The sequence below is a fragment of the Littorina saxatilis genome, linkage group LG7, assembly GCF_037325665.1.
Source record: "Littorina saxatilis isolate snail1 linkage group LG7, US_GU_Lsax_2.0, whole genome shotgun sequence".
NCBI lineage: Eukaryota > Metazoa > Mollusca > Gastropoda > Littorinimorpha > Littorinidae > Littorina > Littorina saxatilis.
In genome coordinates this window covers 541,450-558,630 of record NC_090251.1, presented here as the reverse complement: position 1 = coordinate 558,630, position 17,181 = coordinate 541,450, and the positions used below count along the sequence as shown (strand labels likewise).

Genomic DNA, 17,181 nt, shown 5'->3' with positions numbered 1-17,181 from the left:
TGTCAGTAACTGTCTTGTGACAGCAAGCAGTGTTGGTGCTGTGTGGGTGTCAGTAACTGTCTTGTGACTGTCTTGTAACAGCAAGCAGTGTTGGTGCTGTGTGGGTGTCAGTAACTGTCTTGTGACAGCAAGCAGTGTTGGTGCTGTGTGGGTGTCAGTAGCTGTCTTGTAACTGTCTTGTGACAGCAAGCAGTGGTAGTGCTGTGTGGGTGTCAGTAGCTGTCTTGTGACTGTCTTGTGACAGCAAGCAGTGGTAGTGCTGTGTGGGTGTTAGTAACTGTCTTGTGACTGTCTTGTGACAGCAAGCAGTGGTAGTGCTGTGTGGGTGTTAGTAATGTTACTCATTTACTGCCTGTGCTGGGTTGAGGGTTGAGGCCTGCCCTACCTGTGTGCCAGGAATGGCAGGCATGCATGGAATGCAGATTATGTTGGCCTGCGCGGACAGCCACTGTTGTGCTCTGTTATTGTCTCTGTCCCCTCTGCTATTGATCACACACACACACACACACACACACACACACACACACACACACACACACACACCAACAACAACTGTAGTATGCACTCTGTGTGACACTGACAATGTCTATGGACTGATGACAACAATTGTGTTCTGCTATTGACACACACACACACACACACACACACACACACACACACACACACACACACACACACACACACACACACACACACACACACACACACACACACACAATTACATTAATCCTACCTTGATCATAAAAGTACAGTAACTTGCTGCTTGTTTTCATATATGGTCAGGAATCTGTCAAGGTGTCCAAATGCAAAAATCCTGTTCTGGATACTTTTATTACTTTGTATTTTATTCTGTTTTTAAATGACTACAATATAAACAATACAATTATGAAGTATTCCTCATGCAGATTCTATCCATACCAAATTTATGTCTGTCAGTCGTCTGGATGCTGAGAAAATTGACTTTGTTCAAGAAAAAAAGCACCTTTTGGGGCACACAAAGGCGTTACGCGAAACACATGGTACATTGGGCATTGAATAACCAAGTTACTGATAAGGGTATCATCTCAATCTAATTTTTAATAGGTCCAGAAATGGATGGAGAAACATATGTTAGATTAATGAAAGTTTGATCTGAACATAGGTTTTGGATTTTGAGCGTTCTTTTTTAGCTGGTCTGTATGTTACATTTGGTGTAAATAATCATGAAAAAAGGGAAACTATCTTAAAAAGATGTTTCTGGTCAAACTTACTTAAAAATCATTGCAGAGAAAGGTCATTAGGTAGGATGATTGTAATTTTTTGACTCACAAAAGTGAGTCTATGTACTCACCCGAGTCGTCCGTCCGTCCGGAAAACTTTAACGTTGGATATTTCTTGGACACTATTCAGTCTATCAGTACCAAATTTGGCAAGATGGTGTATGATGACAAGGCCCCAAAAAACCATACATAGCATCTTGACCTTGCTTCAAGGTCAAGGTCGCAGGGGCCATAAATGTTGTCTAAAAAACAGCTATTTTTCACATTTTTCCCATTTTCTCTGAAGTTTTTGAGATTGAATACCTCACCTATATATGATATATAGGGCAAAGTAAGCCCCATCTTTTGATACCAGTTTGGTTTACCTTGCTTCAAGGTCAAGGTCACAGGAGCTCTTCAAAGTTGGATTGTATACATATTTTGAAGTGACCTTGACCCTGAACTATGGAAGATAACTGTTTCAAACTTAAAAATTATGTGGGGCACATGTTATGCTTTCATCATGAGACACATTTGGTCACATATGATCAAGGTCAAGGTCACTTTGACCCTTATGAAATGTGACCAAAATAAGGTAGTGAACCACTAAAAGTGACCATATCTCATGGTAGAAAGAGCCAATAAGCACCATTGTACTTCCTATGTCTTGAATTAACAGCTTTGTGTTGCATGACCTTGACCTTGGGTCAAGGTCACATGTATTTTGGTAGGAAAAATGTGTAAAGCAGTTCTTAGTGTATGATGTCATTGCTAGGTTTAGTTATTTGTCAAGGTCAAGCATGTGAGTCGTATGGGCTTTGCCCTTCTTGTTTTAAATTGAGCGAAAAAGTTGTGTTTGGTGTAATTTAATTGTACTTCTAAGTTAAAAATATGCGTTTGGTGTACATGAAATTGTATGTACTTGCCCAAACAAGTTTGTCACAGTCTTTAAATAATGCCATAATACACAAAAGTGTGTGTTTTCTTATACCTCAGACACCTGGTAGTTAAACTATGGTCACAGGATTCCTAGTGCTTGCACCTGTTGGCTTGTAGAGAGACTTAAGTGAGGCCTTCTGACTTCTTCTTCTTCTTCGTTCATGGGCTTAGACTCCCACGTTCACTCATGTTTTTAGCACGAGTGGATTTTTACGTGTATGACCGTTTAAGGCCTTCTGACAAGGGTGTAAATGTAACGTACATACTGAGAATACTTGAAAATGACAATGAATTTGTTTTAGAGACAGAAGATAACTTATCAGTGCTTAAGAACAACCAGCAAGACCAAACCTTTGTTTCAACATGAAAACAAGCACACTGAATGACAAAATTTACCTCAGAAGGACCACTGTTGGGACATTTTGGAGTAAATGTAACATACATCACCTTGTTTTTTTACTGAGACCATAAAAATTATGCAGCACATAATAATGCTAAAAACAGCACATAACAGTCTGTTGAGGGTTTATGAGCTCAATAAAAGAGAAATTACCCTTCAAATGGACCTGCACATCTTCGGAGCCTTCTGTATGTTACTTTACACCATCCTTTTGTGTAAAGATGTACACACAACCAAAAAGGCACAACCATTAATTTAACCCTTTATTTTGACTTGAGACAGGTAGCTAAAATAGAACAAACAAGTTAGAAATACTGTTTAACTGATGTGAGCATAGCCCATTAAATGTAAATTTTAAGTACCTTGTACTTGCTGTTTGGTGTAAAGTAACGTACAGATCATGGGTAAAATTAACATTTGGTACCGTAGTGGAGTACCAACCAGACTATTCTATCATGAAAAGGATTTGTTATGATTTCTTGTTTGTAACTCAAAAAACTGCAGACCAGAATAGTGTAAAAATATTTAAAGAGGGTGATTTGATAATAATTTCTACACCGCTGACCGTGCTTTTTTCAAATTAAGTAATAACCTGATGATTGAGGTTAAGGTTTGCAAAACAAATGACATGAAAATTTACTGGAACCTTTTCTGCACTTCCATAGAGAATTTCATTGTTTTAAAAACAGTGTAAATAGGTAAATGTTGAATTGTATCTTTGATTCTGGGCTTTGGTGTAAAGTAACGAACGGATAAATGATTTTGCTTATATTGAGACAGGAGAAACTTTTTTCAAGTGTTGCTTTAGTACAGATCAACTCTACATTCAGCCATCAAGCCATTGGATAGTGAAAGAGTTGCCTAAAGCTGAACCTAAGAAAATGACAGCACCTTAAAATTATGTTATGGTGTAAATGTAACATACAGTCATTTGTGCTTTATCTGCAAATATTTGATAAACCGAACACTTGACTGGAAAATAAAATGCTGCAATTGAAGGACAGGAATACCGAGATGTTTATTCATGTAAATTTAAGGAGGTTTAAAAGAGTATAAGAATGGTAACACTTTTTAGACTCCTTAACAGATTCTTGGCCATATACAGTGGAACCCCCCTTTTAAGACCCCCAATTTAAGACTCCCTGAGTTCAAGTCCATTTTAAGACCCTGTTTTCTCAGACTTTCTGTTCATTATCTCTGTAAATGTACCCCCATTTTAAGTCTCCCTTTTACCACTGTATTCAAGTTGAGTCTCCCCCCTTTTAACAGGGCGTTTCCACTGTATTCAAGTTGAGTGATTTGGGTCTCCCCCCTTTTAACAGGGCGTTTCCACTGTATTCAAGTTGAGTGATTTGGGTCTCCCCCCTTTTAAAAGGGCGTTTCCACTGTATTCAAGTTGAGTGATTTGGGTCTCCCCCCTTTTAAAAGGGCGTTTCCACTGTATTCAAGTTGAGTGATTTGGGTCTCCCCCCTTTTAAAAGGGCGTTTCCACTGTATTCAAGTTGAGTGATTTGGGTCTCCCCCCTTTTAACAGGGCGTTTCCACTGTATTCAAGTTGAGTGATTTGGGTCTCCCCCCTTTTAACAGGGCGTTTCCACTGTATTCAAGTTGAGTGATTTGAGTCTCCCCCCTTTTAAAAGGGCGTTTCCACTGTATTCAAGTTGAGTGATTTGGGTCTCCCCCCTTTTAAAAGGGCGTTTCCACTGTATTCAAGTTGAGTGATTTGGGTGCGTTTTTTTGGCCTGTGAGGGTATTCATCTTTGTCCATGATCTATCACACTCCACAGCACTATTTGGGTTAGTTCTGATTCACAATCACATTAGTGCAAAGGTGTGCATATGATTATGAAGTAGTGCTCTAGACATATTTAAATTAAATGAACCTGGACGGATATTATTATATATGTATAGGTTACAACACGAGTGGTTTTTTATATGGCTTGTATTTCAGTCAAGACCCAGCGGATGAATATCATCGGGAGGCACGAGCCTCTGGCGAGTGGCTCTCGATTGATATTCCCGCTGGGTCTTGACTGAAATACAAGCCATATAAAAAACCACGAGTGTTGTAATCTGTATATCCCATTCTACCATCAAACACAAAGTGTAGACTACTAGCGGCACTGTTGCGATCTGTGGAGTGTGAAACAGTGTTGCCAGCGAGACTTGGCCCTTTTGCAACCTTAAACTAAGTGACCGTCGCTGAAAAAATAAAACGAATGAGTGCATCTATAAGTACGCGGTAACACTACTTTCAGACCGTTTAAAAGCTTTAAGTAAAGGTTCATAAGTTGCAAGAAAGTAATGAAGTCGTATAGAAATCCATTTAGTTGAAGCGCACAATTCTTTTGCGTTTCAGGTCGGCGGAACGGGGAAACCGGTTTGGCCCCCATTTGGCTTACTCGATTCAGAATCGATTCCACGTTGTTTTTTTCGAACGTATTATTATACAATTAGACTTATTGACAGAGAAGCAAATTTTAGGGAACACATGTAGATTTAACCATTTGCTCCCTATTTGAAATGTATCTACGTGATAAACTGTTTTGCGAGTGTGTTTGCATGAACCTAAACTGGTATGGGTGTGAGGAAAACAGGACCCAAGTCTGTCACCGCCGATTGATTGCATTTTGAAAGAATATGACTGGATTACGGAAAAATACACACATGTTAAGTTCTTAGATACCTTCATCGCCAATGTGGACTTACTGCAGAGCCAGGCAAAAGAGTAGACTTGCTCGCAAATACGTGATAACGAAGCGAAGCCAAAGGACGCGTCTCGGTAGATAAACCAGTCGTCTGGTACGATGCAAGGGAGGGTACTCGTTTTTTTGTTTTGGTTCGCAACCATTGGCATTGTGATCAGTGGTGTTCGACTGTTCAAACTAGTGTTATGCACGGGTTAATAAAACTGCGGATAGAACTCTTTAGCAGCAAAGCAATTAAGAGTGTATTACAATCTACCTTTAAGCATATTTCTGATTGGATTAAGGTTGCGCCAGCTTAAACTCTAGTTTTTATCTGTGTGCTGTCCGGGTGCAAGGGAGACATTGTTTTGTTTTGGTTTTTGTTCTTGTAAACCGGTCTGCAGTAGACAGGGACACGGAGAAAACGTTCGAAACAGTATTGAGGGAACACATTTTCTTTCTGTTGTGTTGCATATTCTTTTTGGGATTATTCCTATGGTAGCGATGCTTGTTGACACATGGATAGCAAACAGAGGTTCGATCGTTCGCAAGCATCTGTGTATCTTGTAAGCTAAATGTTGGTTTTTTTCGACCTGCATTGCTTTCATAATGAAAGAAACGTTTGTTTATTGCATCCCATACATCAGATCAGTTCCGAGATTCATGTTTGCATGCAACTGATATGGTTTTCTAAGCCGTGCGATACGATTTTGGAACTTCATACAAATGTGTCACATTGTTCGGCGCGAGGTCAAAGGTCGGGAGGAAAGTAGTTCTTTGCCCAAATCGGAATCTGCACTATCATATATTTTTTGGAGTCCATGATGTATTTATTGAGCTATAAAAATACAACATATATACCCATACTGAAGTAACAGAGACAAAGAAGGGAGGTCATGGGATATATATATATATATAACGTGCGAAAACCAAAACAACATTTAGTTGTAAATGTGTAGAGAAATGAGGTGGTGGGGCCCAGATGCTGATCCAAGATGGCGAATTGCGGTGACACCAAAAACAGGCGATGCTTTCTCCATCTAACTGAGTGGCTTGGTACGAGGGCCACTCATTATGTTTTGCAACCTGTGTTTTCTACAACACTTACAGCCAATCTGTCTCCTCCAGTTTTTGGAAAAATCCCTCCTCAGCGTGTACACATTGTACCATCCTCTTAAACCAGCTGTCCATGACACCCCACCACACTGTACCATCCTCTTAAACCAGCTGTCCATGACACCCCAACACGTTGTACCATCCTCTTAAACCAGCTGTCCATGACACCCCAACACATTGTACCATCCTCTTAAACCAGCTGTCCATGACACCCCAACACATTGTACCATCCTCTTAAACCAGCTGTCCATGACACCCCAACACATTGTACCATCCTCTTAAACCAGCTGTCCATCAGACACCCCAACACATTGTACCATCCTCTTAAACCAGCTGTCCATGACACCCCAACACGTTGTACCATCCTCTTAAACCAGCTGTCCATGACACCCCAACACATTGTACCATCCTCTTATAAACCAGCTGTCCATAACACCCCAACACATTGTACCATCCTCTTATAAACCAGCTGTCCATGACACCCCAACACATTGTACCATCCTCTTAAACCAGCTGTCCATGACACCCCAACACATTGTACCATCCTCTTATAAACCAGCTGTCCATGACACCCCAACACATTGTACCATCCTCTTAAACCAGCTGTCCATGACACCCCACCACACTGTACCATCCTCTTAAACCAGCTGTCCATGACACCCCAACACATTGTACCATCCTCTTAAACCAGCTGTTCATGACACCCCAACACATTGTACCATCCTCTTAAACCAGCTGTCCATAACACCCCAACACATTGTACCATCCTCTTATAAACCAGCTGTCCATGACACCCCAACACGTTGACTGGGGTATGTCAAAATTAACGCCCTCGGCAATGCTCGGGCATCTTCGGTGTTCTGGAACTGCTTTACTGTGGCTGACATACCAGTCAGCAGTTATCGGTTGTCTCTCCTCAAGTGATATGGTGGCAACGTGGCCGGATTTTGCAAAGAATTTTACGGGTTGGTTCTCATCTAGGAAGACCCACACCGTCATTTTTGGGTCCTAATGGTTTTCCCATGTTTGGTCTTCTGTTACGATGTCCCAAATTTTCATAGCATATATGGGTGCACCAGTCCACCCTACCCGGCGATTGCTCTTCACTAAGGTTATGGGGCACCCAACGGTCACAACGTTTTCTCACGCCACAACAGCCCTGAAAACTACAAGTGAGACTTCCCGATTAAATCTTCATTCTATTATGTATTTCAGCGTATATCATGTTTGGGTCTTTCTCAACATGCAGGGACTCTACCCTGTTTTCTGGGGTATCGATTGTTGCCATTTGATTACAACGGTCAACGTTTTTTAACGTCCACGCGTCAGTAATCCACATGAAAACAGTGGTTTGATGGAGATTGTTGCCATTTGATCACAACGGTCAGCGTCAGTAATCCACATGAAAACAGTGGTTTGATGGAGATTGATTTCCAAAACAGTATTTTAAACTTAAAAAGCACCCTTGACAAAAGTTTCCCTGGCAGTAGCCATAATATACCGAGCAACAAAAGAAACGCGAAAAAATTCGTCATTGTTTGATTGACAAATTCTCCAACAATTATAGAGTTAAAATTATTAAACCACAAAAGTTTGATGAAGGCATGTTTTCCCGCAGTGGGGCACTGCGGTTATGAAATTAAAGGCCCCTCCTGTTTTTGGAACCGCAGGAGCTTTCTAGTTTGCAGTGTTAGGTAGATTTTTGGTTCTTCTTTCCTGTCATGCTCTCTTTTTCTTCATGAATTCTTTTCTTTTTTCTGCCTTCTTGCTCATTCACCTGTATTTTTCCAAAAATCTCTTCTCTTGCCGCTTGTCTTGCGATTCATGTATAGTTTAATCTGTTAGTGTTCTGATGTAAGTCCAGCAGTAGATAGGTTAAGCCTATTTTAACATACTGGAAACTGGTAATCTTCCAGTAGGTATTAATTTAGTTTTACTAAAGCCTGCTGGGACACAAGTAATGGGTTAGTGCATTTGTAAACAGGAATCGCTTGACAAGTGGCCCCCTTCATCCCCCCCTTCCTCGTCCTGATATGGCTCTGCGTAGTCGGCTGGACGTTAAGCAACAAATAAACAAACAAACAAACAAACAATGAAGGCATGTTTGACCTTGCTTTTGTGTGATTATTTTGATGCTGTGAGTGTGACTGTTTTAACACACGGGACAAGCAGGTTTAACGTTAAACACATAATGCGCGATCGCAGCACGTGCAAGTGGAGCAGGAGAAATCCGATGTGTGAGATATGTTCACTAATGCATTAGCAACCAAAATAGACCATGGCCCGCTTGCTGCCAGTCTCACTAGTGAAACAGCCAGGATGCCAAGATTGACACCACCAAAATGCCAGGTCGATTTAAAGCTGGGGATGATCCAGAAGCGCTGGCATGTGCTTTAAACGTGCATATGTCAACAGTCTATCACCTTCAGCAATGTTCTGTTGACATTGGAAGCACTGCAGTTATGCAACGCGGTGGATTTTTCGCATTACCCCAAATAAGACAAGATCGCAATTTCCTGCCAAAACGTCTTCGAGATCGATTCAATACAGCCACTGACACTACCAGGAACATCATTGGAAGCCACCAGTGTCCGATCAGTGGCCAGAGAGCGCGATGAAGACTGACTGAGCGAGACCTCCAAAACTTCGTTAACGTTAAACCTGCTTGTCCCGTGTGTTGAAACAGTCGCAGCATCAAAATAATCACACAACAGCTAGGTCAAACATGCCTTCATCAAACTTTTGTGGTTTGATAATTCTAACTCTATAATTGTTCGAGATTTTGTCAATCAAACATTGCAGAATTTTTTCGCGTTTCTTTTGTTGCTCGGTATACATCATAGCTCTAAAATCTCTTTGCGAAAGGTCAACACTGCTGGCAGGAGACCCATCACCCTTACTGGACATTTTATCGCATTACATGGAAACGGTTGCATGGAATCAAGTAATTTTTGTTGTCACAAGTCTTCCCAAAACTGGTCTTTGATGTTATGAAAAAGATAAAGTAGTGACTTAATTAGTTTGCCCAGGTTGCAAAATATAATGAGTCCCCCTCGTATGGACAACCTCTGGTCTCACCATACATCACACTGGCTGTGGTTACTGAATACACGAGCAGTGTACTAATGAATAAGCATTAGCACAAGAATTGTGTTGTGTTGACAGAACTAACCAAGATCACCATGCATTACAAGTGCTATGTTGACAGAACTAACCAAGATCACCATGCCACAGACACTGTACCATAAGCATTGTGTTATGTTGACAGAACTAACCAAGATCACCATGCCACAGACACTGTACCATAAGCATTGTGCTATGTTGACAGAACTAACCAAGATCACCATGCCACAGACACTGTACCATAAGCATTGTGTTATGTTGACAGAACTAACCAAGATCACCATGCCACAGACACTGTACCATAAGCATTGTGCTATGTTGACAGAACTAACCAAGATCACCATGCCACAGACACTGTACCATAAGCATTGTGCTATGTTGACAGAACTAACCAAGGTCACCATGCCACAGACACTGTACCATAAGCATTGTGCTATGTTGACAGAACTAACCAAGATCACCATGCCACAGACACTGTACCATAAGCATTGTGTTATGTTGACAGAACTAACCAAGATCACCATGCCACAGACACTGTACCATAAGCATTGTGTTATGTTGACAGAACTAACCAAGATCACCATGCCACAGACACTGTACCATAAGCATTGTGCTATGTTGACAGAACTAACCAAGATCACCATGCCACAGACACTGTACCATAAGCATTGTGCTATGTTGACAGAACTAACCAAGATCACCATGCATTACAAGTGCTATGTTGACAGAACTAACCAAGATCACCATGCCACAGACACTGTACCATAAGCATTGTTATGTTGACAGAACTAAGATCACCATGCCACAGACACTGTACCATAAGCATTGTGTTATGTTGACAGAACTAACCAAGATCACCATGCATTACAAGTGCTATGTTGACAGAACTAACCAAGATCACCATGCCACAGACACTGTACCATAAGCATTGTGCTATGTTGACAGAACTAACCAAGATCACCATGCCACAGACACTGTACCATAAGCATTGTGCTATGTTGACAGAACTAACCAAGATCACCATGCCACAGACACTGTACCATAAGCATTGTGCTATGTTGACAGAACTAACCAAGATCACCATGCCACAGACACTGTACCATAAGCATTGTGCTATGTTGACAGAACTAACCAAGATCACCATGCCACAGACACTGTACCATAAGCATTGTGCTATGTTGACAGAACTAACCAAGATCACCATGCATTACAAGTGCTATGTTGACAGAACTAACCAAGATCACCATGCCACAGACACTGTACCATAAGCATTGTGTTATGTTGACAGAACTAACCAAGATCACCATGCCACAGACACTGTACCATAAGCATTGTGTTATGTTGACAGAACTAACCAAGATCACCATGCCACAGACACTGTACCATAAGCATTGTGTTATGTTGACAGAACTAACCAAGATCACCATGCCACAGACACTGTACCTTAAGCATTGTGCTATGTTGACAGAACTAACCAAGATCACCATGCATTGTGCTATGTTGACAGAACTAACCAAGATCACCATGCCACAGACACTGTACCATAAGCATTGTGTTATGTTGACAGAACTAACCAAGATCACCATGCCACAGACACTGTACCATAAGCATTGTGCTATGTTGACAGAACTAACCAAGATCACCATGCATTGTGCTATGTTGACAGAACTAACCAAGATCACCATGCATTGTGCTATGTTGACAGAACTAACCAAGATCACCATGCCACAAACACTAGGAGGGGGAGAGAAGTGCCCGCGCTGTGACAAGACTGTCTACTTTGCCGAGGAGCGCCGAGCCTTGGGTCGCAAGTACCACATTGCCTGTCTCAAGTGTGGTGAGACCTTTCTACTGGCTGTCTCTGTGTGTGTGTCTCAAATGTGGTGAGATCTTTCTACCGGCTGTGTCTGTGTGTATCTCAAGTGTGGTGAGACCTTTCTCCCAGCTGTCTCTGTGTGTGTCTCAAGTGTGGTACATGGTGAGATCTTTCAACTGGCTGTCTGTGTGTGTGTGTGTGTCTCAAGTGTGGTGAGACCTTTCTACTGGCTGTCTGTGTGTGTGTGTCTCAAGTGTGGTGAGACCTTTCTACTGACTGTCTGTGTGTGTCTCAAGTGTGGTGAGACCTTTCTACTGGCTGTCTCTGTGTGTGTCTCAAGTGTGGTGAGACCTTTCTACTGGCTGTCTCTGTGTGTGTCTCAAGTGTGGTGAGACCTTTCTACTGGCTGTCTCTGTGTGTGTCTCAAGTGTGGTGAGACCTTTCTACTGGCTGTCTCTGTGTGTGTCAAGTGTGGTGAGACCTTTCTACTGGCTGTCTCTGTGTGTGTCTCAAGTGTGGTGAGACCTTTCTACCGGCTGTGTCTGTATGTGTCAAGTGTGGTGAGACTTTTCAACTGGCTGTCTGTGTGTGTCTCAAGTGTGGTGAGACCTTTCTACCGGCTGTGTCTGTGTGTGTCTCAAGTGTGGTGAGACCTTTCTACTGGCTGTCTCTGTGTGTGTCTCAAGTTTAGTGAGATCTTTCTACCGGCTGTGTCTGTGTGTGTCTCAAGTGTGGTGAGACCTTTCTACTGGCTGTCTCTGTGTGTGTCTCAAGTGTGGTGAGACCTTTCTACCGGCTGTGTCTGTATGTGTCAAGTGTGGTGAGACCTTTCTACTGGCTGTCTCTCTGTGTGTCTCAAGTGTGGTGAGACCTTTCTACCGGCTGTGTCTGTATGTGTCAAGTGTGGTGAGACCTTTCAACTGGCTGTCTCTGTGTGTGTCTCAAGTGTGGTGAGACTTTTCAACTGGCTGTTTCTGTGTGTGTCTCAAGTGTGGTGAGACCTTTCTACCGGCTGTGTCTCAAGTGTGGTGAGATCTTTCTACTGATTGTCTCTGCATGTTTCAAGTGTGGTACATGGTGAGACCTTTCAACTGGCTGTCTCTGTGTGTGTGTGTGTGTGTGTCTCAAGTGTGGTGAGACCTTTCAACTGGCTGTGTCTGTGTGTGTATCAAGTGTTGTGAGACCTTTCAACTGGCTGTCTCTGTGTGTCTGTGTGTGTCTCAAGTGTTGTGATACCTTTCAACTGGCTGTCTCTGTGTGTCTGTGTGTGTCTCAAGTGTGGTGATACCTTTCAACTGGCTGTCTCTGTGTGTCTGTGTGTGTCTCAAGTGTGGTGATACCTTTCAACTGGCTGTCTCTGTGGGTCTGTGTGTGTCTCAAGTGTGGTGATACCTTTCAACTGGCTGTCTCTGTGTGTCTGTGTGTGTTTCAAGTGTGGTGAGACCTTTCTACTGGCTGTGTTTGTGTGTGTCTCAAGTGTGGTGAGACCTTTCTACTGACTGTGTCTGTGTGTGTGTGTGTGTGTGTGTGTGTGTGTGTGTGTGTGTGTGTGTGTGTCTCAAGTGTTGTGAGACCTTTCAACTGGCTGTCTTTGTGTGTGTGTGTGTCTTTAAGTGTGGTGAGACCTTTCTACTGGCTGTGTGTGTGTGTGTGTGTGTGTGTGTATGTGTGTGTGTGTGTGTGTCTCAAGTGTGGTGAGACCTTTCTACTGGCTGTGTGTGTGTGTGTGTGTGTCTCAAGTGTTGTGAGACCTTTCAACTGGCTGTCTGTGTGTGTGTGTGTGTGTGTCTGTGTGTGTGTGTGTGTGTCTCAAGTGTGTTGAGACCTTTCTACTGACTGTGTCTGTGTGTGTGTCTCAAGTGTGGTGAGACCTTTCTACCGGCTGTGTCTGTGTGTGTGTGTGTATCAAGTGTGGTGAGGCCCTTCAACTGGCTGTCTCTGTGTGTGTGTGTCTCAAGTGTGGTGAGGCCCTTCAACTGTCTGTCTCTGTGTGTGTGTGTGTCTCAAGTGTGATGAGGCCCTTCAACTGGCTGTCTCTGTGTGTGTGTGTCTCAAGTGTGGTGAGGCCCTTCAACTGGCTGTGTCTGTGTGTGTGTGTATCAAGTGTGGTGATACCTTTCAACTGGCTGTCTCTGTGTGTCTGTGTGTGTCTCAAGTGTGGTGATACCTTTCAACTGGCTGTCTCTGTGGGTCTGTGTGTGTCTCAAGTGTGGTGAGACCTTTCTACTGGCTGTCTCTGTGTGTGTCTCAAGTGTGGTGAGACCTTTCTACTGGCTGTCTCTGTGTGTGTCTCAAGTGTGGTGAGACCTTTCTACTGGCTGTCTCTGTGTGTGTCAAGTGTGGTGAGACCTTTCTACTGGCTGTCTCTGTGTGTGTCTCAAGTGTGGTGAGACCTTTCTACCGGCTGTGTCTGTGTGTGTCTCAAGTGTGGTGAGACTTTTCAACTGGCTGTCTCTGTGTGTGTCTCAAGTGTGGTGAGACCTTTCTACCGGCTGTGTCTGTGTGTGTCTCAAGTGTGGTGAGACCTTTCTACTGGCTGTCTCTGTGTGTGTCTCAAGTGTGGTGAGACCTTTCTACCGGCTGTGTCTGTGTGTGTCTCAAGTGTGGTGAGACCTTTCTACTGGCTGTCTCTGTGTGTGTCTCAAGTGTGGTGAGACCTTTCTACCGGCTGTGTCTGTATGTGTCAAGTGTGGTGAGACCTTCTACCGGCTGTGTCTGTATGTGTCAAGTGTGGTGAGACCTTTCAACTGGCTGTCTCTGTGTGTGTCTCAAGTGTGGTGAGACTTTTCAACTGGCTGTTTCTGTGTGTGTCTCAAGTGTGGTGAGACCTTTCTACCGGCTGTGTCTGTGTGTGTCTCAAGTGTGGTGAGATCTTTCTACTGATTGTCTCTGCATGTTTCAAGTGTGGTACATGGTGAGACCTTTCAACTGGCTGTCTGTTTGTGTGTGTGTGTGTGTCTCAAGTGTGGTGAGACCTTTCAACTGGCTGTGTCTGTGTGTGTATCAAGTGTTGTGAGACCTTTCAACTGGCTGTCTCTGTGTGTCTGTGTGTGTCTCAAGTGTTGTGATACCTTTCAACTGGCTGTCTCTGTGTGTCTGTGTGTGTCTCAAGTGTGGTGATACCTTTCAACTGGCTGTCTCTGTGTGTCTGTGTGTGTCTCAAGTGTGGTGATACCTTTCAACTGGCTGTCTCTGTGGGTCTGTGTGTGTCTCAAGTGTGGTGATACCTTTCAACTGGCTGTCTCTGTGTGTCTGTGTGTGTTTCAAGTGTGGTGAGACCTTTCTACTGGCTGTGTTTGTGTGTGTCTCAAGTGTGGTGAGACCTTTCTACTGGCTGGCTGTGTGTGTGTGTGTGTGTGTGTGTGTGTGTGTGTGTGTGTGTGTGTGTGTGTATGTGTGTGTCTCAAGTGTTGTGAGACCTTTCAACTGGCTGTCTTTGTGTGTGTGTGTGTCTTTAAGTGTGGTGAGACCTTTCTACTGGCTGTGTGTGTGTGTGTGTGTGTGTGTGTGTGTGTGTGTGTGTGTGTGTGTGTGTGTGTGTGTGTGTCTCAAGTGTGGTGAGGCCCTTCAACTGGCTGTGTCTGTGTGTGTGTGTGTGTGTGTCTCAAGTGTTGTGAGACCTTTCAACTGGCTGTCTGTGTGTGTGTGTGTGTGTGTGTGTGTGTGTGTGTGTGTGTGTGTGTGTGTGTGTCTTAAGTGTGGTGAGACCTTTCTACTGGCTGTGTGTGTGTGTGTGTCTCAAGTGTGTTGAGACCTTTCTACTGACTGTGTCTGTGTGTGTGTCTCAAGTGTGGTGAGGCCCTTCAGCTGGCTGTCTCTGTGTGTGTGTGTCTCAAGTGTGGTGAGGCCCTTCAACTGGCTGTGTCTGTGTGTGTGTGTGTATCAAGTGTGGTGAGGCCCTTCAGCTGGCTGTCTCTGTGTGTGTGTGTCTCAAGTGTGGTGAGGCCCTTCAACTGGCTGTGTCTGTGTGTGTGTGTGTATCAAGTGTGGTGAGGCCCTTCAACTGGCTGTCTCTGTGTGTGTGTGTCTCAAGTGTGGTGATACCTTTCTACTGGCTGTCTCTGTGTGTCTGTGTGTGTCTCAAGTGTGGTGAGACCTTTCTACTGGCTGTCTCTGTGTGTGTGTCTCAAGTGAGGTGAGACCTTTCTACTGGCTGTGTCTGTGTGTGTCTCAAGTGAGGTGAGACCTTTCTACCGGCTGTCTCTGTGTGTTGATATCAGTGGTGGTGTGTGTTCTACTGGCAGTATTGTTGACATGACATCAGTGATGGTGTGTGTTCTACTGGCAGTATTGTTGACATAACAGTGATAGTGTGCGTTCTACTGGCAGTATTGTTGACATGACATCAGTGATGGTGTGTGTTTTACTGGCAGTGTTGTTGACATGACATCAGTGATAGTGTGTGTTCTACTGGCAGTATTGTTGACTTGACATCAGTGATAGTGTGCATTCTACTGGCAGTATTGTTGACTTGACATCAGTGTTTTTGTGTGTTTGACTTTCAGTGGACTGTAGCAAATCATTGGATAGCACCAACAGCAATGACCACGACAGGGAAATCTACTGCAACGCCTGTTACCGCAAGCAGTTTGGACCCCAGGGCTACGGGTTTGCTGCGGGCGGCGCCGGTCTGTCCTGCGACGCTGGTCACGGCGGGGAGTCAGCGCCACAGTGAGTCATCTTCAGCTGTGGTTCAACATGGGTTACTGGACACCAACATGGGTTACTGGACACCAACATGGGTTACTAGGGACACCAACATGGGTTACTGGGGACACCAACATGGGGTACTGGACACCAACATGGGTTACTGGGGACACCAACATGGGTTACTGGACACCAACATGGGTTACTGGACACCAACATGGGTTACTGGGGACACCAACATGGGTTACTGGGGACACCAACATGGGTTACTGGGGACACCAACATGGGGTACTGGACACCAACATGGGTTACTGGGGACACCAACATGGGTTACTGGGGACACCAACATGGGTTACTGGGGACACCAACATGGGTTACTGGACACCAACATGGGTTACTGGGGACACCAACATGGGTTACTGGACACCAACATGGGTTACTGGGGACACCAACATGGGTTACTGGGGACACCAACATGGGTTACTGGACACCAACATGGGTTACTGGGGACACCAACATGGGTTACTGGGGACACCAACATGGGGTACTAGACACCAACATGGGTTACTGGACACCAACATGGGTTACTAGGGACACCAACGTGGGTTACTGGGGACACCAACATGGGTTACTGGACACCAACATGGGTTACTGGACACCAACATGGGTTACTGGGGACACCAACATGGGTTACTGGACACCAACATGGGTTACTGGACACCAACATGGGTTACTGGACACCAACATGGGTTACTGGGGACACCAACACGGGTTACTGGACACCAACATGGGGTACTAGACACCAACATGGGGTACTGGGGACACCAACATGGGGTACTAGACACCAACATGGGGTACTGGACACCAACATGGGTTACTGGGGACACCAACATGGGTTACTGGGGACACCAACATGGGTTACTGGACACCAACATGGGTTACTGGACACCAACATGGGTTACTGGGGACACCAACATGGGTTACTGGACACCAACATGGGTTACTGGACACCAACATGGGTTACTGCTGGGGACACCGGCTTGGGTTACTGGACACCAACATGGGTTACTGGGGACACCAACATGGGTTACTGGACACCAACATGGGTTACTGGACACCAACATGGGTTACTGGGGACACCAACATGGGTTACTGGACACCAACATGGGTTACTGGACACCGGCTTGGGTTACTGGGGACACCAACATGGGTTAC

General features: G+C 44.2%; 1 protein-coding gene across 4 annotated transcripts in view; it reads left to right on the top strand.

Moving 5' to 3' along the window:
* The window catches only part of LOC138970420 (cysteine and glycine-rich protein 1-like), a 50,639-nt gene that overhangs the window by 18,246 nt on the left and 15,212 nt on the right, over window positions 1–17,181 (top strand). For all 4 annotated transcript variants that reach the window (XM_070342873.1, XM_070342870.1, XM_070342871.1 and 1 more), the window contains exons 2-3: window positions 11,209–11,340; window positions 15,825–15,990. In XM_070342873.1, coding sequence (XP_070198974.1) covers window positions 11,226–11,340; window positions 15,825–15,990 — 281 coding nt within the window. In that variant the 5' untranslated portion in view covers window positions 11,209–11,225. The remainder of the gene's footprint in view (window positions 1–11,208; window positions 11,341–15,824; window positions 15,991–17,181) is intronic.